General features: G+C 43.5%; 3 protein-coding genes across 5 annotated transcripts in view; 2 read left to right on the plus strand and 1 right to left on the minus strand.

The window, feature by feature from the left end:
* Positions 1–3,370, minus strand: part of NUTM1 (NUT midline carcinoma family member 1) — an 11,753-nt gene extending 8,383 nt beyond the window's left edge. Inside the window, exons 1-2 of the mRNA XM_004380714.3 lie at positions 3,340–3,370; positions 686–1,388 (exon numbers count right to left, since the gene is read on the minus strand). Coding sequence (XP_004380771.2) covers positions 686–1,388; positions 3,340–3,355 — 719 coding nt within the window. The 5' untranslated portion in view covers positions 3,356–3,370. The remainder of the gene's footprint in view (positions 1–685; positions 1,389–3,339) is intronic.
* A 1,772-nt stretch (positions 3,371–5,142) lies between these two features.
* NOP10 (NOP10 ribonucleoprotein) lies at positions 5,143–6,803 on the plus strand. Its single transcript, XM_004380583.2, has 2 exons — positions 5,143–5,269; positions 5,546–6,803. The coding sequence occupies exons 1-2, from the start codon at positions 5,216–5,218 to the stop codon at positions 5,684–5,686; spliced, it is 195 nt and encodes a 64-aa protein (XP_004380640.1). The 5' UTR covers positions 5,143–5,215; the 3' UTR covers positions 5,687–6,803.
* Positions 6,804–9,434: 2,631 nt separating this feature from the next.
* Positions 9,435–22,445, plus strand: part of SLC12A6 (solute carrier family 12 member 6) — a 108,155-nt gene continuing 95,144 nt past the window's right edge. Inside the window, exon 1 of one of the 3 annotated variants that reach the window (XM_023735106.1) lies at positions 9,435–10,488. In XM_023735106.1, coding sequence (XP_023590874.1) covers positions 10,218–10,488 — 271 coding nt within the window. In that variant the 5' untranslated portion in view covers positions 9,435–10,217. The remainder of the gene's footprint in view (positions 10,489–22,445) is intronic. The other 2 variants (XM_004380585.3, XM_023735104.1) reach the window with 2 other exon arrangements.

Genomic DNA, 22,445 nt, shown 5'->3' on the forward strand with positions numbered 1-22,445 from the left:
AGCTCCTCACTTTATGATGTAGTCAGAGACCTAAATTCAAATCATAGCTTCTCACTTTATGATGTAGTCAGAGGCCTAAATTCAAATCACAGTTTCTCACTTTATGATGTAATCAGAGAAATTCAAATCACAGCTCCTCGCTTTCTGATAGGAAACCTCCCTAAGCTTCAGTCTTCTCCTCGGTCAGTGAGGATTACCATAAAATTGCCCGCCTGAACTCACAGGTTATGAGGACCACTTGACAGGAGGTACCTGAAAGCAGATTATAAACTGGGAAGTGGGTTCAGAGGCTTCTCATCATTATTATTGTTGTGCTTTTATCTTCTCAGAGCATCTCATCACCCTCCTGACCTGCCTTCAAGTTTTTTTTGTTGTTGTCATTGTGCTTTAAGTGAAAGTTTACAATTCAAGTTATTCTCTCATACAAAAATTTATACACACATTGTTATGTGACCCCAGTTGCTCTCACTATACTGACAGCACACTCCTCCTTTCCACCCTGGGTTTCCCGTGTCCATTCAACCAGCTCCTGACCCTCTCTGCCTTCTCATCTCACCTCTGGACAGAAGCTGCCCATTTAGCCTCATATATCTACTACCTTCAAGTATTCTTAAGTAGCCTAATCACCTCACAGTCCCCCTTATTTAAAGCCCTAGGATAATCAACCTCAGGTCTCCCCACTTACATAAGAAAGCAGGAAAGAGCTTCTGCATCAGGACTTTGGGATAGGTGCCTCCGGGCCAAGGCTTTGTAGCGCTGCCAACGTCGGAAATTCTCATAAACGCCCTTGGAGGCATAGGAGAGTTCACCCAGTGAGGGCTTGGATGGGGTGGCCGCGGGGCCTCCTTCCCCGGGAGCCCCATGTGGCCCTGGCCAAGCCTTCTCCGGGGGGATAACGGGGGCCAGGTGGGCAGCTGGTGGCAGAGCTTGAGGAAGAAGGCCTGGGGGCCCCTCCTGGCTCACCCCAACGGCCTTAGCAGGCAGAATGGGCTTCGCATTAGAGGCTGTCACAAACAGCGGTGGAAGACCATCAGGGCCCGCGCCAGGAGCACCTGAGGCAATCCAGTTGAGGGCAGTCTGAGTAAGGACAAAGCTGTGAGTTGGAGGGGACTCAGCCAGCCCCCCTTCTGTCTTGACTTGGACAATGACCTTGCCGGCCCCACTGGGGCCAGGGCCCCCATCCCCTGTCGTCAGCAGTGGGCTGGGGAAAGCAGACAGCACCAGAGAGCTGCCTGCAGAGAAGGCTGAAGGCACAGAGGGCTGTGGGCCTGGCTCCCAGGGCGGCTGGTCTGCTGGGCCGGAGGTCGGTGGGGGGAAGGAAAGAGCGGCAAAAGGAGACATGGCGGTGCCGGGTTTCACAGTCACATCCGATCCTGACAACAGAGATGCTGCCAAGGCAAAGAAAAAGAGGGAATGGAGGGGGAGAGAAGGAGACAGGCATTAGACCATCCAGGTCCCCTTGAGTCACTAAAGAATCGGAGCACCGACTCTCAACAGGCGGGGCAAGGGGCATGGATGGGGCGTTTATGTGGTTTGCAAATGTCCCCCCAAGTGATTCTGTGTTCCCAGCTGAAGATTACTACACTAGAGAAATTGCTCCCTTTTCAACAAGACACGGAGACCCTTGTCGGCCACAAAGAGACAAGCCCAAGCCATCATGGCCTCTGACACCCTTGCCAGCCCCATAGGCTGTTTGTCAAGCACATGGAGCAGGGCTGACACCTGCTCTGCAGGGGAAAGAGCCCAGGGCAGGCTCCCAAGCAGGTGAGGGACCTAGTCCAGGAGAGGCTCTGGCCCTCTCTAGGCACCCACCGAGCCCTGAAGAAAGAGGCAGTTTCAAAAAGGTTAGTAGCCCCATCTCCTCCTCAGTCTCCCGTTTACTGGTGCACCTTATAAATCTCCTCTCCTTCTTTCCTAACCAAAGACACAGAGGAAGAAAGATGCAATCTACCACCAGGAGCAAGGACCCTAGGACCCATGGAGCTCACACCCCGTAACACATCCCACCCAGCATACATGTACATCTGCCGTTCCCACCCATTCCAAGCAGAGTCAAACCTGAACCCTGCTCCCAGCTGCTCTGTGGTCCCTGCTACCACTCACAGAGGCGGTGTTGCCAGGAGAGGGGTGTGGATTCAATATTCGGTTCCCAGAAATGTTGTTATATAACAGAAACGCTTAGGGAGCAAATGGGCGAGGGGTCGGGGGTGGGGGTGGGGGGCTTTCAGTAACTGCTGGGCAAGTTAAAAGTTGGCGATGGACACAGTCTATGGTCCTCCTGCTTTGACCTCTCAATGACAGAAATTTACGGCCCGCTAAGAACAAGGCACTGATCCGGCTGCCAAGGGAAGGACGACGAAGCCTGGAACACAGTTCCCATTCCCAAAGAGCTCATGGGAACGCTAGTCGAGGAGACTGATACACAGAGTGTGCACTTAATTCCTCAGGATGTGTGTCTCCTAGGACTTTTAATAATAATAATAGAAGATAATCTGCCTCATCTCATGCTACTGTCCTCCCCCTCTTTACAGAACATTCCATGGCAACACTTGTCAAACCGACGACACTCAGCTTCCACTTGGTAGCCAAGGAGACGTGAAATATGAGGAAATTCGTCACCTCAACAGCAGAGCAGCGGGCCAGGAGTATGGCACAAAGTGCTGGCCAAGATGAAATGGGTCTGAAGGCCTGAGTTCATGAGGTAAAACAACTCACAGCATCTCAGGGAAGCCCCAGCTGTCATCCCACTGGAGTTACCTCCCTTCTCAGCCCTGGTGAATCCAGGAAAACTGCTCCCTGAACAGAAAGAGAAACCGTCTCTGGGGCTGGAGAGAGCCATGAGGCTCTTGAGCAAAGGCAGTTATAGTACCTTCCAGCCCAGCTTTCCGGAGGACATTTCTCTGCAAACTCAGAAACAGACAACCCCACTGAACAGTGCTCTGGCTAAGGTCACCCCCCCACCCCCCACCCCCATAAGATGGAGAGCGGCCCCAGCTTAATTCTTAGGGCAAAACCCTAGACAGACTCTAGTTACCTAAAGAAAAGGACACAGAAACTTAGGCCTTCCCCTTAGGCCCTCTCTGTGCCACCCCCACCACACATACCTCTGTCCTTCTAGAGAATCAAGTTGCTCACTGCCATCCTTTCTCTCTGCTCAGCACACTTCCTCTGAGGAGCTTTGAGTGGCCTTCAAGGAGCCCCTTTTCCTTCCCCAATCCCCAGTCTTAAGCATCTAATCTCCTTCCCCAGCCTCCCCAAGAGCTTGTCCCCAACAGAAGTGAGAAATTTGAATCCTCAAAGATCTGAGCTGGTGGCGAGGGGTCCCCCCTGCAGGCTTACCTCCATCTGAAGCCATCCTCTCAAGTTCAGGCACTAATCGTTGCTATCTGGAAACTTCCAGAATGAGACAGTCAGGTCCAGGGCCCAGAGAGAAACCTGGCTCCAGTAGATCCACAGGGATCCAGGGAGGGGAGGGTAAAGACGGGATCAAAACAGAACTAGAATCTAGGACTCGAGGCATTCTGCAGTGGGGGAGGGGAGAAGAGAATGTGGGGTGGGAGAGAGGAGACAGCCCATAAAGCGTTCTGGTAAAGTAGGCAACACCAGGAATTCCCTCCAAACTAGAGTTTGGCAACATAATTGATACCCACCTCTTCAGGGCAATTTGTAAATTCTTTCTCAGACTCCCAACACTGCAGTTTTACCGGTCAGTTCCCTTTCAGTTCTTCAACATACCTAGTTTTCTGCCCTTTAACCTTACCCAGTTCTGTAACTGACTTCTTTTTTAATAGCAGGTTAGTGGTAGACCCTTGACTTAATTCAGGGAAGCTTACGTTTTCTAAACCAAATTCAGAGCACATAGTTTGTGTACTTATGGATCAAGGGAACTGAATGTTTGAAATTAGGATCATCTCAGAAGATCCAGGGTGTTCCTATGCATATTGCTTCCTTGGAAAGTTGTCCTGCAGGCCACCAACAGCCCACTTCCATAAACTCTACGGCAGGTCCAGCCTTACCAGTGACGCCCTTGGCTGAAAAGCCCCACTACATCAAAAACTGCCACGTAACCTAAAATTTCAAGACCTGAAAGTCCTCATTTTTGTTTGTTAAATTATTTTGTTGTTAAATATTTATTTTCTATTTTAAAAAATAATTTTTAGTAAATTTTTAAAATGCGTAATACAATAGCATGGTTCAAAGGTCAAATTGCGCAAAACAGACTATACACGTCTTCCTCCCGCCCCTTCCCTCTGTAACACAGTTCTCCGTTCCAGAGGAAACCAATACTGTTTCTTGTGAATTCTTGCAGAGATATTTTATGCAATTACAAATACAATCTATATTTTACAAAAGAAAAAAGGCCTTTAGATTTTTCTGGTTATAAACTTAACATACGTTCCGATGTTTTTGCCATTTTAAAGAATGTTGCAACGATCGTCCTTGTAATATCTTGGTCCTAGTTTTCATTTCTTTAAACTACAGCCATATAAGGACAATTTCTCCGTTCTTTTAAAATTCGAAACAGCCCTGCGAAGTGTATCTTATTATGCTATTATTAGCTACTCACCAAACAAGGAAGAGCGCTGGATTTCCGGTCAACAGACCTGAGTTCGAATCTTCTCTCGATCACTAAAACATTCTTCACCAGTTTCATAAAATAACTTCACGCTCTCTTCGTTCTGCGGAATATTGAATACCCGTCATGCACTCTTTACCGCCAAAATTTTGAAAAGGGACGGGAGATTCGGATGTAAAAGAGGGGAGGGATGAAAACCTTCTTCTTTCTTCCCTAAGATAAAAGGGGCTCTGAATCGTAAAACACTTGTTTCTCCAAGCATTAGAAACCCACTACTCCTGAAATAGGTGTGCAATCTCGTGATAAAGGCAGGATCCTATTCACCAGTATCCAACCTACATGCATCCTGACCCCCCCCCCCCCACGCCCAACAGTGCCTGGCACACAGTGGGCACACTGCACGTGTTTTAGAACGTTTCCAAGGTTGCAACTTGTAGCCCCAGGCCAGGTCCTGCACTAGCGCGCCCCCTCTCGGCCTGTTGAAGAGGAGGCCAACAATGGACTACATTTCCCGGCATGCCTTGAGACAGACTTCCGGCATTACGGGAAGGAAATGCACAGACACGTGGAGGCGGGCGGGCAGACGGAGTTCCAGACGTCGTTAGAGAGGCAGATGGAGTGTCTGCTTTAAGTGTCATTATGTTTCTGCAGTATTATCTTAACGAGGAGGGAGACCGGGTCTATACGCTGAAGGTAAGGAGAGGAAACAGGGTGTAAACGGGGTTGGCGAGAAATGTAGGTGGAAGGAGCTGCCTAGCGGAGTGAGGGGACCCGGAAAGCCCAGCCCCGAGGCGCGGTGGCAGCCCGAGCGCGCGACTTCTCAGTCTTACCGGCGCGTCTCCGAATCTCATTTTGCCTTTTCGCGCTGCCCCCGCCGTACCCAGCCTCCATCTTCCTTATGGCGCCAGTGATGGAATTTTTCCGCCGCTCTGGGGCTGAGACCGTGTTCTCTGTTTCCTCCTCGAGCAGAAGCTTGACCCTATGGGACAGCAGACCTGTTCAGCCCATCCTGCTCGGTTCTCCCCAGACGACAAGTACTCGCGACACCGAATCACCATCAAGAAACGCTTCAAGGTGCTTATGACCCAGCAACCGCGCCCTGTCCTCTGAGGGTCGCTCGTATTTCGTGTCTCTTCTCCTACCCCTCGGAGACTCTCCGTAACCAAGCTCTGCAGTCTGTGAACCTTGGAGCCCTGTTGACCACCCTTGCCGTTTGGAATCCAGCCTTTGATCTTGCTCCTGTGTTAAGGAATCATGGTGGCATTTCCTTTAAAGGGAATAAATTGGAATTTTCATACTGTGAATCGCTGTCAAGTTATTAAAAACAAAATGACTTGAAAGCGCTTTTACTTTGTGTGTTGTGCGAAAAAAGGATGGGTTAAAACACAAAAAACGAAGTAGATGGGGGGAGAGGGATACCCCAGAGAGTTGCAACGAGATCACTTGGAAGAAAAACTTCAGGTGCTGGCTGCAGCGGCAGTAGTGAGGTGCTGTTAACTGATGGGAGCGAGGGTGCTGGGGAAGGGAGAAAGTTTGAGAAAGACTTCTACAACTGTCAGCCATCACTGGAGAATACCCCTGTTGTCACTTAAATAATTTCTTGCCCCTTGAAATGACATTTTGACTCAAAATGGAAGAGTTGCTTGAAAAAGTAATAACAGTAGTTGTACTGAATTTGAAGTCAGGAGACCAGGGTTCTCCCCTCTTTGTATAACTTTAGGGAAGTCACTTCATCTCCTTGGTCCATTTTTCTCATCATTCCAAAGTTCTTTGCCAACTCTAAAGTTGATAAGGTTCATTGATTTCCTTAATTTGTCTACAGTGTTTGTCCAAACTTTATGAATGTCAGTGCCTTCTTACATATTTATTGTCCCTCTGGAAATATTCCCAGGGTTTTAGTTCTGTCCATCAAGGATTTGTCTTTTTACCTACACCTAAGTTTTTGTTTTCTCTGGCAGCTACTGTGTGGAACTCTACATGGATTTTAATTTAGAAGATGAGATATGAGAGATTGAAGTAGGGATTTTTTTTTTTTTTCCAAATTACTGTTGGGGTTATGGTAATAAAAAGAAAACTGGGAGAAATTTCATAGGACTTGAGCTTCTATCATGGGCAACCACAAATGATTTTGAATCCAGAGACAAAATACTGTATCCAGGCATTCAAGAAATGCTAACTTGCTTCTTCCTCTGCTTGTCAAGTTAATTGACCCATTATTTCCCAGTCTCCTCACTCATCGCTTTTGACATTGGATTTGAATGTTGTTTAGTGCCACTGATTTAAAAATTTCTTTGTGGAGCATGTAGTCTAATTCTGCAGTCTGCTTTTTCTACTACATCAAAATTCTAGACTCTAGAAGCAGATGTGACTTAAAGTCAGTTGAAATGTGGCTTCTGACGACTGGTCCTAAAAAGGAGTAGATACATTTCTTTTGGACCCTGCTGTTGGACCATCTCCATAGAAAAGTTCAGGACTGCTAAGGAAAAAAAAAATCTCTGGACTTGGATCATAGTCAACAGAAAACAGATGATTTTCAAATCAATTGCTTAGAACGAAAATCAAACCAAACCTGTTGCCATGGACTCGATTCCAACTCAATAGCGACCCTATAGGACAGAGTAGAACTGTCCCATAGGGTTTCCAAGGAGTGGCTGGTGGATTCAGACTGCCGATCTTTTGATGAACCACTGTGCCACCAGGGCTCAGAGGAATGGTGAAATGAGATACTTGCTTCCTGTCAGGCAATTTTCATTTCTTAGCCTATTCACTCGCAGTGTTCTTAGCATTGGATCCTAGGGATTTTAAAGACTTATCCTAAGAAATGTTAAAAATTCTGCATATGACAAGAAAAAGGATCTGGTATTGAAGTTTCTTAAGCATCTAAGTCAGTAAATGAATACTGCAACCATTTTTTTTTTATTATTTTTAATGTAGTCTGCAATTCTGTTTTTATCTTACCAAAAAAAAGAGGAGGGGAGGGAGCCTTGTTTCCATGCTGCTAGCTATGTAGACTGAAATGAAGAGACTTTGCCCTGGAAATATTCCTAATCTAAGTAAAGGAGAAAAGAAAAACATGCATATATCGAGAACGGTTTACTTAAGAGAGCCCCTGGTTATTAACATCTGGAACATGGCATTTATAGAGCTTAAGAGAGCCCCTGGTTATTAACATCTGGAACATGGCATTTATAGAGCTTACTTAGTGCTCAGAAACAGGTGGGGGTGTTGGTATTAGGTGGTGCAGGTAAGTACATGCAAATACACTGCAAGGAAACACAGATTGAGTGTTGAAAAAATCTAGCATTTCTTTAATAAAGGTTTGAATGAATAGCAGCCCTGCCTGAGGGAAAACTGAACTCTCAAGAGAGACGGATTTCTTGCTTCCTCTAGTAAAAAAGCTGTGAGCTTAAAAAATGAATCAGACTTTATAAAGGATCAAGTTAAAGTGGTTCACATTTTAAATAGGAATTTCTGATTTTGTTACCTAGATCTTTCTAGCTGGAATTTGAACCTGTGTGCTACTTGATAAAAGAAATTTATTTACCTGGTCAGGTCTTAAATACAGTTCTGATCCATTACTAAGGATCCTGCCTAAAAATTCCACTTATGAGGAGCAAGGACCCAAGCAAAGCCAAGGTAGTTTCTGGGCCGAAATTGTGAAATTTCTTGATCGAAGCTATAGCAAATAACTTTCAAACAAAACATTAATGAGTCAGCATTTATTGAACACCTCTATTTATGAGTTAATGAGAAAAATATAATTTTCACATAAATAAGAAAAACATTCTAGTAATAGTAAATGTAAAGGAAACACTAGGAGTGAGTCAAGAGAAAGAATCTCAATGCCTTCTCCACGTCTAAAATTCTTTGCCAGCAGTCAGTGTTCTTTAACGGAACTTTAAGTCTGGCTCGAAATGGACATGGTGTTTTAAAACACAGGCACAAAGAAAAACTGTACAAAGTGTATAAATTTGAGGATACGGTACTTTAGGATAGACCTCTACGTGAAATTCCAATGAGGGTCGTAAACCTAGGTATATGGAATTGAGGCGTGTAATTTTTAAAGAAATTATGAATTTCAGAGACGCTCTTGAAGAGAGATGGCGCTTGAGGTTCTGAGGATAAGAGGTATCGTTCACTCTGTGAGATACCTTCAGGGAGAGTTACTGCAAGACCGCCGGGCCAAGGGGGAAAAAGGAGACTTCCGAGGGGGGCGGGGTTCTGCGCCTCCCCGCTCTGGACTACAGTTCCCGCCGTGCTCCGGGGCCTCACGCTCGGCCCCGCCTGCCCGCCCGGCCCTCGCGGGGCGCCAGGGGCGCATGCGCATAGCCCTCCGTCAGCCCGCGGGCCGCAGAGGCTGGGCGGGGTTCCCGGCTGCGCGCGGAATGGTTCCGCCTTCCGGCCGCTCCCCCGAGCTTCTCTTCGGAACGTTAGCCTCGAATGAGGAACGAGCGGGGAGGGGCTGCGGCGGCGCGGGCAGAGCCCGCCGGGCCCGGGGCCGGCCGCGGTGAGGTCACGTAACGGCTGCTCTGGCGTCGGGTCGGGAACCCGCGGCGGCCCCGAAACAGTTACCGGCTCGTAAACAAGCGCTGCGCGCGCAGCCGCATCAGCTGGTGCCGGCGTCCCGCACCTGCGACCTCCTCCTCCTCCTCCTCCTCGTCCCGGCCTTCCTCCTGCCGCCGCCTCAGCCGGGGGCAGCGTCCTCTGCCGGGGGCAGCCTGCGGGGCCGTCTCCTCTGTGCCGGGACCGGAGGACGGGCGGACCTGCGCCGGCGCCCTGTTGGGAAGAAAGCGCCTTGTGGTCAGAGGGGTGGCCCTTGTGTCGCACGCGGGAGACGCCCCGTGAGCAGACCGCGGGCTGGATGGACTAGCAGCGACCTGCCGCGACCCCGCGCTGCGGTTGGAGGTGTCTGATCGCATCGGCTCTGCCTGCACCCTCAGCTCGCCATCCTCCTCCTCCACCCAGGGGTGTGGGGCAGTTTTCCCGTTATGCATGCGCACCTTTCCCACCAGACCCAAGTGGATTATCGGCCTCAAAACCATCAGGTGGCCGTGCACACGCCTCCTCCCAGCCAGACCTGCGAGGTATTCACCTGATACCCAACAGGTGCCTGGGTGCACAGCTTTTTGCAATCTGATCTATGCTCTATGCGCCTGATAAGGGTGGGCCTGCAGGCGCTTTGCTCGGCTAGAACCGTGGGACACTCGCCAGATAAAGGACTAACCACCTCGGCCGGAACCCGGGGGCTGTGGGGAGGGAGGCTTCACCTGCGACTCCGAGACCATGGCACTGAGCCCGCCCTGGACCAGGACACACGGCTAGGTTGCTCTTCATTCTGAAGGAACCGAGTACCCGAGATTGGCATCCTTTGGTCCTTTTTTTTTTGTTTTTTTCCCCTTAAAGCAGTTTTTTTCCCCCAGCTGTTGGTGGTGTGCTTTCTAGGATGGTTTGCTTGAATTTTGAGTAGAAGGATTCTTATTTGAATTTTTGTCTGGTGTGAATCAAGGTAATTGAGGGTTTTTTTTTAAATATATAAATTATCTTTTCTGTTTTTGCAATCAAAAGTAGCTAGCATAGGAGAAAAGATTTGGGGGGTGGGGGTTTCCTTTCTTCTTTGTCCTTAAAAAGGAAAAAAAGAAAAATGCATCCTCCAGAAACCACCTCCAAGATGGCTTCAGTTCGGTTCATGGTGACACCAACAAAGATCGATGACATTCCAGGTTTGTCAGACACCAGCCCGGACCTCAGCTCTCGATCTAGCTCCCGAGTGAGATTTAGCTCCCGGGAAAGTGTGCCTGAAACAAGCCGCAGTGAGCCAATGAGTGACATGTCAGGGGCCACCACTTCACTGGGAACTGTTGCCCTGGATCCAGCCAGTGACAGGACTTCCAACCCCCAGGATGTTACTGAGGGTAAGTAGAAATAGAAATGACCGGATACTTCCATCACTGGCCCAGTCGTCCAGGATAATCATTTCCTGGGAGATCATTTTCCCATTGTGCAAGAGTCATCTGACTCCAAGGCACCTCTTTTTGAGATGCTTGGGAACCCTTTGGAATAATGGTAGTAGAGTGGGTCTCTGCAGTAGTAATATGGCGTGTGGGAAGGTGTATGGCAAGAAGAAAAGTAGATAAACATTTTGACTTCCTCATTTTTGTCTCTTTAGAGTTGAAGTGGGTATTTTGGTTAAGGATGTATATCAAAGAATGTAATCATTTTCAGCACATAGAATACTGAGTTGTAAAATTTAGGGGGTTGGAGATGTACTGACAAGCTTTGGGGCTTCAGCTTGTACAGCCTGCTTTTAAGAGTAGTTGAGAGGAGTAGTTATGACCATGTCTTAGTGGCTTTCGTCCAAAGACTTCAGATGTTGTATCCTCACAAAATTCTTTTTTTTTTTTTGCAAAGACAGTGGTTCAAGTAGCCAAGCTTACTCAGAGTGAGGCTAGATAGGCCTAGATGTGCTGTTACTTCAAATGGAGGCATTTTAAAGAGATTTTTTTTGGCCTGATGCCCACATATTTTCTGTTCTTTGAACTTTAGATGGAATGTACTGAGTATTAATAAGCCTTTGTAAGTTGCGAAGTCACACATAAGCCACTTCTGACTTCTTTTGACCCCTGGAGACCCTTAGCTTCCTAAACCAATTGGTGTCAGCTGGCTTGGAATTGTTCCCTTGATTTAGTGGGAAAGGTGATGGAAGAGAGGGATGACGTAAAATGGAGAGATTAGAACATGTTTTGGACGTAAAGTAGAAAAATTTGAGAACCGCTATGTTGTTCTGTATATTTAGTTTCATGCTGTATTCTAATTAACGTAGATCATTCTGGTGATGAAAATTTTCCTTGAGCATCTTAAAGACTCTTAAAATGATAGTCTACCCAGGTGGGAAGACCATAGCCTCAGCCGCTCGTGAAAGGGAGGTTCGCTTACCGTTTTCTGGGGTCAGGAAATACCGTTCCGCCTTACAAAGGGTGCAGGAAACCAGAGTGATTGTAGTTCCTTAATTCTGTTTGTGTTTTTAATGTCTGGAGGCAAGCTAGAGTTGGTAAAATTTAGTTCTAGAATCCACTCATCTTTGACTGTTCATCTTTTGTGGGTATATTACGGCTTGGTTTCTGGATTTGACTAATTTCAAGTTCTTGACAGGGTTTACACTGTGTGTCACTGTGCTAAAATTACACTATGGAATCAAAAATAATCCCTCATTTACTTGTCCTCCAAGTTAATTCTGCATTGTAGTTTTAGTTTTTATCTATCATACTATATTTAGGTCGTAAAAAACACCAGGTATATCACCGTGTTAATTTTTTATGCTGTCGTCGTCATTAGGTAATTTATGGTTGATTGTCGATAGACGAGTGACTTGTATGTTATTGAATTGTGTCTTTACTACCCTTTAAAAAGTGGGCTCATTTCAGTAATGTGTTCCCTTTGCCGCACAGGATCCTCATCCAGGCTGCAGTTCTTGTCTTACCTTTCTTTAAGCATTCTTTACAGCCCTAGAGTGGTACAGTCTGACACCACAGAGGGCAAACTAGAGGCGTGTTTAGGTGAAGACTGTGTTGTTTGGGTGGGTACAGAAGGTAGAGCTTGACTCTTATCTAATGCATTCCTAACAATGTTTAAATGCTCTCTGGTACCAAAATGAATGGGAAATTAGCAGCCCAGTCATTAGATTGCATTTTTTCCTATTTTCAGGAATCTATTTCTTACTTTTCCCAATGAACTACTTTTTTTAAATTTTTTATTTTTATAACGACTGTTACCCTGTGGTATATTTTCCCTGCTGTTAGAACTGGTTAGAAATATAGTTATTACGGCTTTGGTTTCACCATAGGTGGATGCCCTAGTTAAGCTTAGATGTAGATCTTCAAAGGGTGTTGTCCAGAAAATCAAGGACATAATGTTAACCTACGTCTTTCTGGGAGGCTAGATTTAGTGTAAGAAAACAACCACTTCTCTACCTTTTACTCTCTCCTTAAGCTCATAGTGTATTTCAGAATTGTGTTTGCTGTTTTAATATTTACAAGTCTGTGAATTGTTTGGCCCTTTCCACTTCCTTCTATGGTTGTACCACAACCTTTCCCACAATTCCCACGCCTTCCACATTTCTTTGTGTAAAGAAACTTCCCACCTGAAGTGTGTTTTGTTATATGCCTTTTACTCATATTACGTGGCACATAGAGGGGTAACACATGAAATTTCAAATACTTATTTCCATCTGTGTTATAATTTTTTCTACTGTTGACCTTTTGAGTAGATGATTATTTTTCTGCTATCAAAGTATTTATAGTTTTTCCTTCATTTTGTCAAGGTTCCATGAGCGTTTATAGGGCTGTCCAGATGGTAAATAAAATCAAGAATTTATTACTATACTTGCTTATGCATGAAGAGTGCTTTAAAGGATACACAAGAATTGTTGAGAGTAGATGCCTTTGGAGAGTGGGTTATGAAAATAGGGTGGAGAGTGGGGAATTTTCCTTTTCCTAAACAGTTCAGAAGGGCATGTACAATGTTTTATGATGAGAGTGTGTCACTTTTATAATAAGTTTTTTTTTTTTTTTTTTAAAGACACATGGCATAGTAGAACTGAGAGGAACTTCAAATGGTCTAGAATCTAGATTCTGGTCAAACCCCATTTCAATAAAGGAAGAAGCTAAGGCTCATAGACATGGTGGTTTAGATCCCATGGTAGCAAAGCCAGGACTGAAGTGTCAGCCTGTTGGGTGCTCTTGCCGTTGTATCGTTTTGCCTTGGCTACAATCAACATTTTTTACATTAGGAAATGGTAACCCAGCCTGTTGCCATCCGATCGATTCCAACTTACAGTGACCCTATAGGGCAGAGTAAAACTACCCATAGGGTTTCCAAGGCTGTAAATCTTCACGAAAGCAGACTGCCACATCTTTCTCCTTTGGGGTGGCAGGTAGGTTCAAACCACCGACCTTTCGGGTTAGCAGCTGAGCGATTAACACTGCACTACCAGGGCACCTCAAATGGTAATCGTTTGGTTAACTTAAATGATTGTTAAGATAGTGATATATAAAAGAGCAGGGAACGTACTTTTACATATCTTACTCAGGCTTTAGTACATTTCAGCTGTTTATGATTCAACAAATACTGCCTGTGTACGTGTGAGGCATTATGGTAGAAGTGGCAGGTTCTGCCTTTGGGAACTTCTGGTAGAGTGGTAAAAATGACGAGTACACTATCCATTCCTTCACCAGAATTTTTTTGAACACTTACTATGGATCAGGCCCTGTGCTGGATGTCACAGATGCAGAATTGAGGGGAAAAAAATCCAGTATCTGTTGTCAGAAAATTTATGATCAAATAGAAAGCAAACAAATTTTCGTACAAGTATTATGCCATATGATGAGTGCAACAATAGGAATCTGCAAAAATACAGAAAGGGAATGTGATGAACAGAGGTGAAGTGGAGAGCTTGATGGGGTAAAGTGGCAGTGAAAGATGGAGAAGGATTGAAGACTAGTTAGACAGTTGAATGTTGGAGTTAAAGGTTTCAGAGGTGGGTCGTTCCAGTCTTAACATGGTTCTAGTGTACGACCATGAGCGTGGGTTTCTGAAATGAAAAGTCAGCTGAGTCAAGGAGATCGAAGTGTACCAAGGCTGAGACTGGCTGTTGCCAGGTTTTTATTGAGAAGTGTTAGGTAGGTGATAGAGATGCAAAACTAATTTAGCCCTTTAAGCAGTCACCTCCTCTGAAACATTTCTGATTCAAACCCATACCCAGGTAGAATAGATCACTCTTTTATGTCCTTATATACGTACCGTATATGGACTATTACTATAACACCTATATCACTTTATTTTGTTGTTTTTATTTACGTGTTATCTTTCTCAATTAGGCAATAAGGTTCTTGAGGACAGGAACTCAGTTATTTGTGTGTTTAGCACCAAGTATAATGTGTGATACCTCAGCATAACTGTTGTTCGGTGCTATCAAGTCAAATCTGACTCATAGCAGCCCATGTGACAGAGTAGAACTGCCCTATAGGGTTTTCTAGGCTGTAATCTTTACCAGGACAGATCACCATGGGTTTCACTCTCTGGGAGGCTTTGAACCACCACCCTTTCGGTTCGTAGCTGAGCGCTTTAGTGTTGCGCCACCAGGGCTCCTTCCCACATAACTAGTGTAAAATAAATACTGAGTTAAAGAGCTCCTCTACTCAAAAAGGAGCCCTGGTGGCACAATGGTTAAGTGCTTAGCTGCTAACAAAAAGGTCGGCGGTTCAAATCCACTAGCCACTCGGAAACCCTGTGGGGCAGCTGCACTGTGTCCTATAGGGTTGCCATGAGTCGGAATTGACTTGGTGGTTTTTTAATACTGAATAGATAAAAGGACCCCGGGTGGCGCAAGCGGTGAAGCACTCAACTACTAACGGAAAGGTTAGCAGTTCACACCCGCCCAGAAGCACCTCAGAAGAAAAGCCTGGCAGTCTACTTCCGAAAGATCACAGCCATCGAAGACCCGTGGAGGGCGTTTCTCCCCTGAAACACATGGGGTCGCATGAGTCGGTATCAACTTGATAGCAACTGGTTTGATTTTGGTTTTATACTCAGAAAAGGAACAGAAATATAAACAGAAATTAAAACTATACTGTGATGAGGGCAAATTAAAGGTATGTGGAGCCCTGGCGGCGCAGTGGTTAAGAGCTTGGCTGCTAACTAAAAGACCAGCAGTTCAAGTCTGCCAGCTGCTCCTCGGAAACCCTGTGGGCAGTTCTACTCCGTCCTGCAGGGTCACTATGAGTTGGAATCGACTCGACAGCAATGGAATTTTTCTTTTTTTTTTGGTTTAGTAAACCAGTGATCCTTCATTCTGGCTGCATTTGGAATGCTCTAGAGAGCTTTATTTAAAAAAACAAAACAAAACAAAAACTGTGCCCTGACCCCATCCCCCAGAGAATCTGATTTAATTTTGCTAGTGTGTTTTAAACGCTCTTCAGTTGATTCTAATATGAAGCCATAGTTGAGAGCCACTGCTAAAGAGGGTTAGGTGATTAATGCTGTGTCCAAGGGGAAAATCTTTCCACCTGAGCTGGGCTTTGAAGGCATACCACTAGTTCACCAGGTGGATAAGGCAGAGCAGCCACGTCCTTAAATGTCAGTAGGTCTTATAAAATATATATTTACACTTGAGTCATTGGTTGGATATGGAAATTTAGCATACACAGCTAGTAGATTATTTCTTTAATGTCTTAATCGTAGGTCTCATCCAATCTCACATGCTAGGGTTAAATCAGAATAATTATCAACTAAGGAAACTTGGAAAGCTATTTATTTTGTTTTTCTTAAGAACACATTTCAAAATACCAAAGTCTTATTTTATCTTTTTCAAAGAAACTTCTCATTTTTTTGCCTCAAACCAAAATAAGTGAGTTACATTTTATTGCAAATCTCAGGTGTATGTTGCCCTCCTTTTAAATATAAACCCAGTTGCTGTCTAGCCAATTCTGACTTATGGTGACCCCGTTTCTGTCAGAGTAGAACTGTGCTCCACAGGGTTTTCAGTGGCTGATTTTTCAGTAGATCACCAGGCCTTTCTTCCAAGGTCCCTCTGGGTGGACTCAAACCTTCAACCTTTCAGTTAACAACCAAGCATGTTAACCGTTTGTACCACCAGGTTAAATATACTTTCTGTCCTATATGGTAATTGAATACTATGCATGTTTCACTTGGACGCTCTAATAGTGAGCTATGACATTGTATAAGGAAGAGGAATAGTTTAGAAAAACATATCGATTTAGTATCTTCTCAGCTTGCCTAATAACATTCTCTGATATATATATATATATATATGTATGTATGTGAAAAGCTTTTCGATAACCCTTGTCTAAAACATTGTGGTTATAGACCACAACTGTTTTTCTCCTCTTTTCCATACTACAAAGCCAATGATTAAACTTTAATAATACACTGCTTTACCCCATGAGAAGCAATCAGACAAATCCAACATATAGGAATTTTATTGAATAACTATATTCTTCAGCAAATAAATGACATGTGGAGGAGAGGTGATAGGAAGGGAGGGAAGGCTGTTACAGATAAAAAGAGGCATATCAGCCACATGAAATATGTGGACTTTGGATGAGGATTTGAACAAAACAATGGTAAACAGACACTTTTGAGAGAATTGGGGAAATTTGAACATATAGTTGGCATTAAGTGATATTAAGGAATTATTATTAATTTTCTTAGATATGTTTGTAACATTGTGATCATATAAAGATAATTTAAAAGCTCTCTTACTTGTAGAGATACATACGGAAGTTTTTACAGGTGAAATAAAATGTTCCTGGGATTTGTTTTAAAATACTCAGCCCTCCCCTATTCCCCCAGAAAAGGAAAAGCTGGGGAGACTTAGACAAAACAAGATTGGCAAATTTTGACAGTTTGTTGATGAAGAATAAAAGATATGTGAGGATTCATTTCACTGTTCTTTCTACTTTTGTGTATATTTGAAAATATAAGAAAAATTGTTTTAAGCTGAATTGCAATTAAGAATGGTGCTTTAATAGAAAGGGCTTTCTTTTTTAGTCTGTCCTAGGTACTAGATTAAATATCCGTCATCAATACAGTGATTGACTCTTTTTTTTTTTTTTTTAATATTTTATTGTACTTCAGGTGAAGGCTTACAGAACAGATAGTTTCTCATGTAACAGTAACACACATGCTGTTTTATGACATTGGTTAACAACCCCACAACATTTTAACCCTCTAAATTCTCAACTTTTTTTTTTTTTTTTTGGTGAAAATACACATAGCCAAAGATACACCATTTCAAAAATTTTTTTACATACACATTTAAGTGACATTGACTATGCTCTTCTAATTGTGCTGTTATTCTCACTTAAGATGAAGGCTTACAGGACAAAATAGTCTCCCATTTAACAGTTACTACAAATGTTGCCCTATGACAATGGTTAACAATCTCACAACACATCGACAATATCCTTACTCTACTTTGTGTTCCCTATCATCAGCTTCCTACTCCCCTTCTGCCTTCTGGGCCTTGTCACTGGACTCCTGTACCTCGTTACTCTCATGGTTTTACTGGGCTGTCCACTCCCAGGCTGAACAGTGAACCTCGGAGGTAACTTCACCTACAGTGATTGACTCTTGTCTTTTATCTTTGGCTGTCTCTTCAGTCTCCTCACTAATTCTTCCCACCACGAGCCTACCGTTTTTTCCTCTCAATACTATCTTTCTTGATCCCAGATTCTCATAAATGTTGCTTTGATATTGCCTTTGCTGGAATGGAAGGACGAGTTTACTCCTGGGGACCTGGAGCCTGTGACAGTCATGTTTTCCTGTTTTAAGGCCGTCAGAATAGTGTTTCTAATGCTGATATTTATGGCAGCTTGTAATGACCTATCAGGACGATACTGTACTGTAAGCTTTTGGATCATGACTCCTTCTCCTGTTGCTTCCTCTGCCTAGTCAATGCTTCTAGACTAGCAGGGCCTTTGTGCAGGTTCTCAAAGGTACCCGTTCCTTTATACCCTGAGCCATTATGGCTCTGAGCTCATGAAGTGCCTGGAGAAGCACAGGCTGGGTTTCAGCCCCTTCCCATGCCCTTTTAACCTCATGCCCTTTGTACATTCTGCACAGCCATACCTGTTAGGCCTGTTAGCTTGGACTAATGCAGAGTGTATGTGTTCAAGTTCATGGTGATGTGTGTTTCTTTTGAGTAGGTGCCAAAGTCTGGAGAGTTATATTGGGGAAACCATGAAAGCATTTTGTTTTGTGAATGTTCAGAACAAGTATTATTTTAGTGAAGTTTTATAAATTTTACAAGTAAATGGAAAAACTCCAAGAAGATATTCCCTGTTAAAATCCTGTGGTTAGTGTTTTGGTGTATTTTGTAGAATCCCAGCAATTATTTTTGAAGGGATAAGCATACAATTGCAGAACGTACAGCACACACACATACACACACATACTCAGAGCACCTTGCCTTAAATTCAGAAGTTCAATAGTTGATAAATAGGAAATAGTATTGCCGTATTTGCTCAATTCTAAGATGTGTATCTCTCATATTTTAACATTTCTGATATTCAGGTGCATCTTTTTTTTTTAATATTTTATTGTGTTTTCAGTAAAGGTTTATACAGTAAATTAGGTTCCCATTTGACAGTTTCTGTGCAGTTTGCTCAGTGACATTAGTTACGTTTTTCACGCTGAATCAACAGTCTCTTCCATTGGGTTCTGTTTGTTCCGTTTTCAGTACTCCAGTTTCCCTGCCCCCTTATCTTCTCATCTTTGGTTTAGAGTAATCGTTGCCCTTTTGTTCTCATATAGCTCTTGTTTGTTTTTAACAGAGCACTTACAGTTCATATACTTTGTTTTGTGTGCCGCTCTGTTAATTTCACTAACTAGCGGTCTCGGGATAGTTTCAGTTCAGGGTTTAAAGTATCTCAGGGCAATAGTCTCAGGGAGTCCTCTGGTCTTCAGTTGGTCCAGCAAGTCTGGACCTTTGAAGAATTTGAGTTTTGTTCCATGTTTTTCTCCCGTTCTATCATGATACATCTTAATTTTGGAGAATTTTTAAGCTACTGTTAAATCATTGGTGAACTTAGAGTTAACAAGATTTCACAATCTAGGCAATAATGTAAATAAATCACCCCACTGGGCTATACAAAACCTGAAAATCTGAAGTTACTTTTGGATGTGTAAACTGGAAAAAAATGCGATGGCTGAAGCTTCTTCAGATTTTTTCAACACTCCAGTGTTCGTAGTTGAAAAGTACAGAAATAGGAAACAAAGCAGTATTGAGTTACTAGGAAATTATAGTTAGGTTTGGGCCTTAATCATAACTTCAGTTTTTGTTTCTTTTTAAAATTTCCAGTTAACTTAGCTCAGTGAGTAATGATTCCCAGTTTCCTCCTCAGATTAATCAGAGGCAGCTTCTGATTTGCATTTCTGTTACTGCATTGCTAAGCCTATTATGTTTCTAATGACTCTGAGAAACCTATGCATAATATTCAATTGATATCTGTTTATAATCATAACCATTTGGGAGATAACTAATTTTAGATTAAGTGGCACTTGAATTTCCCATTTTAGCAGACAAGTGTGCTTTTAATTTGGGATGAGGATATTCATTTTTCATACTGCTAGCTTCAAAAAAACACTAATAAGTGAGAAATCTCTGGTGTGCAGATGTACATTTTCATTTTGGGAAGCTACGAGAAATTGAATCCAACTAAAATTTACCTTCATTCTACTGTGAGAGCATTTGCATTTACCATATTTAAGCTTTTTCTGCAGCCAGAAAGAATACTTATTTTCATAGCTGGCTAAATTTACATCCTAAGCTATGTGCAAAAGTGTATGCTCTGTTGATTTTTTTTTTTTTTCTGGTTTAGCAGTGTGCTATATTCCAAATAAAATTTCAGAATTGATAGGAGATAGAGAATATTCTTCTCTATTAGATGAGGTTAATTCTTTCCTTTCCTGAAAAATCATCAGTTTTGATGTTTTTTATTTTTTTAAATTATCATTTTCACAGCCCCAAAACCCATTGCTGTCAAGTTGATTCTGACTCATAGTGACCCTATAGGACAGAGTGTAACTGGACCATAGAGTTTCTGTTATGGATTGAACTGCGTCCCCCAGAAATAATGTGTCAACTTGGTTAGGCCATGATTTCCAGTATTGTGTGGTTGTCCTCCATTTCGTGATTGATGTAATTTTCCTGTGCGTTGTAAACCCCTAATCTCTGCCTATGGTTAGTGAGGCAAGATTGGGTTATGTTAAAGAGGATTAGGGTGGGATGTAACACGCTTACTCAGGTCACATCTCTGGTCCAATGTAAAGGGAGTTTCCCTGGAATGTGGCCTGCATCGCCTTTTATCTTAGAAGAGATATAAAAGAGAGAAGCGAGCAGAGAGACGGGGACCTCATACCACCAAGAAAGAAGTACTGGGAGCATAGCATGTCCTTTGAACCCGGGGTCCCTGTGCTGAGAAACTCCTCGACCAGAGGAAGATTGATGACAAGGACCTTCCTCCAGAGCCAACGGAAGAGAGACAGCCTTCCCCTGAGGCTGACGCCCTGAATTTGGACTTCTAGCCTACTAGACTATGAGAGAATAAACTGTTTGTAAAGCCATCCACTTGTGGTATTTCTGTTATAGCAGCACTAGATAACTAAGACAGTTTCCAAGGCTGTAAATCTTTATGGAAGCAGACTGCCACATTTTTTTTCTGTGGAGCAGCTGGTGGGTTTGAACCATCAACCTTTTGGTTAGCAGCCCAGTTTAACCACTGTGCCACAAGGGCTCCTTATTTTCACAGCAGTGGGGTTTTTCTCAACCAGGAGAAAACTGAGGCTGATAAGGTTAAGTAGCCTGCCCAAGGTCATAGAAATAATAAACTGAAGAACAGTGATTTGAACCCAGGCATGTGTGATTCTGATATCAGTGTTATGGATTGAGTTGTGTCCTCCCAAAAATACGTGTTGTAAATCCTAACCTCTATGGCTATCATCCCATTTGAAAATGGGTTGCCTTTGTTATGTTAATGAGATAGGATTAGTGTAGGGTGTGTTGATCTCTTTGAAGCTATAAAAGAGATTCAACAAGTGAAAGAAGCAGAGATGGGGGAAGAAAAATGCCAGGCCACATGAAGATCACCCAGGAGCAGAAGCTCAAAAAGAGACAAGGACCTTCCTCCAGAGCCGACAGAGAAAGCCTTCCCCTAGAGCTAGCACCCTGCATTCGGACCTCTAGCCTCCTGTGAGGAATAAGTTTCTGTTTGTTAAAGCAGCATTATTTTGTGGTCTTCCTGTTAGAGCAGCGTTAGATAATTAAGGGGGTCAGCATTCTTGTCATCACACCGCACTTGGTTTGCTGCGCGGGTTGTGGTCGGCCACATGAAACAGTAGGCTGCAGTCGGGGAACCGAGGAGAGGGCACGTACGAGAATGTAATCGGTTCTGTTCTGTGGATATTTTTGCAGTTATTTTGCCTGGCATTGGGGCGTGAGTGTAAAAAAGGTCATAAGATGATATGTTCTCAGAATAACTTAAGGTTCTGTGTTACTAAAAGGAAATCTGGCCTAAAGATATGTATTTCACTGTCTTTTGCACAGATAATCTTGAAATACCTACCACTGTGGCAGTGTAGTGGTTCTGCGTTACATGAACAGTTAGTGATTTAGTTACATTCGTCCATCTGTCCTAAAGTTAATAAATGAGTATTCACGTTTTGACCTGAGTCTCAGTAGATCTGTTTTAAAATGGAATTTTGTTACAGAGGAGGAAGGAAGCAATGATTTACAAACACTTGTTCTCTGAAGTGAAAGTTAAATTTACAGGGTCATTTTGCTTTAAGTTATGTTTTAATTGCCCTTATATTTTTGAAAACGTGTCCTTAGTTCTGACAATATGATGCTTAATGTCAGTTTTATTTTCTGTACACTGCTTGTAGTATTGATTAGAAGCCAGTTTTTTTTCTTTTTCTTTTTTTAAAAATGTTTTTTTTTATTGTACTTTAGATAAAGATTTACAGAACAAATAGTTTCTCATTAAACAGTACACATATTGTTTTATGACAACGGTTAACAAACCCACAGCCTGTCAACACTGTCCCTTCTCAACCTTGGGTTCCCTATCACCAGCTTTTCTGTCCCCTCCTGCCTTCTAGTCCTTGTCCCTGGGCTGTTGTGCCCCATTAGCCTCGTTTTGTTTTATGGGCCTGTCTAATCTTTGGCTGAAGGGTGAACCTCAGGAGTAATTTCATTACTGAGCTGAAAGGGTGTCCAGGGGCCATACTCTGAGGGTTTCTGCAGTCTCTGTCAGGCCAGTAAGTCTGGTCTTTTTTTGTGAGTTAGAATTTCGTT

The sequence above is a fragment of the Trichechus manatus genome, unplaced genomic scaffold (assembly GCF_000243295.1).
Source record: "Trichechus manatus latirostris isolate Lorelei unplaced genomic scaffold, TriManLat1.0 scaffold00076, whole genome shotgun sequence".
Taxonomy (NCBI): domain Eukaryota; kingdom Metazoa; phylum Chordata; class Mammalia; order Sirenia; family Trichechidae; genus Trichechus; species Trichechus manatus.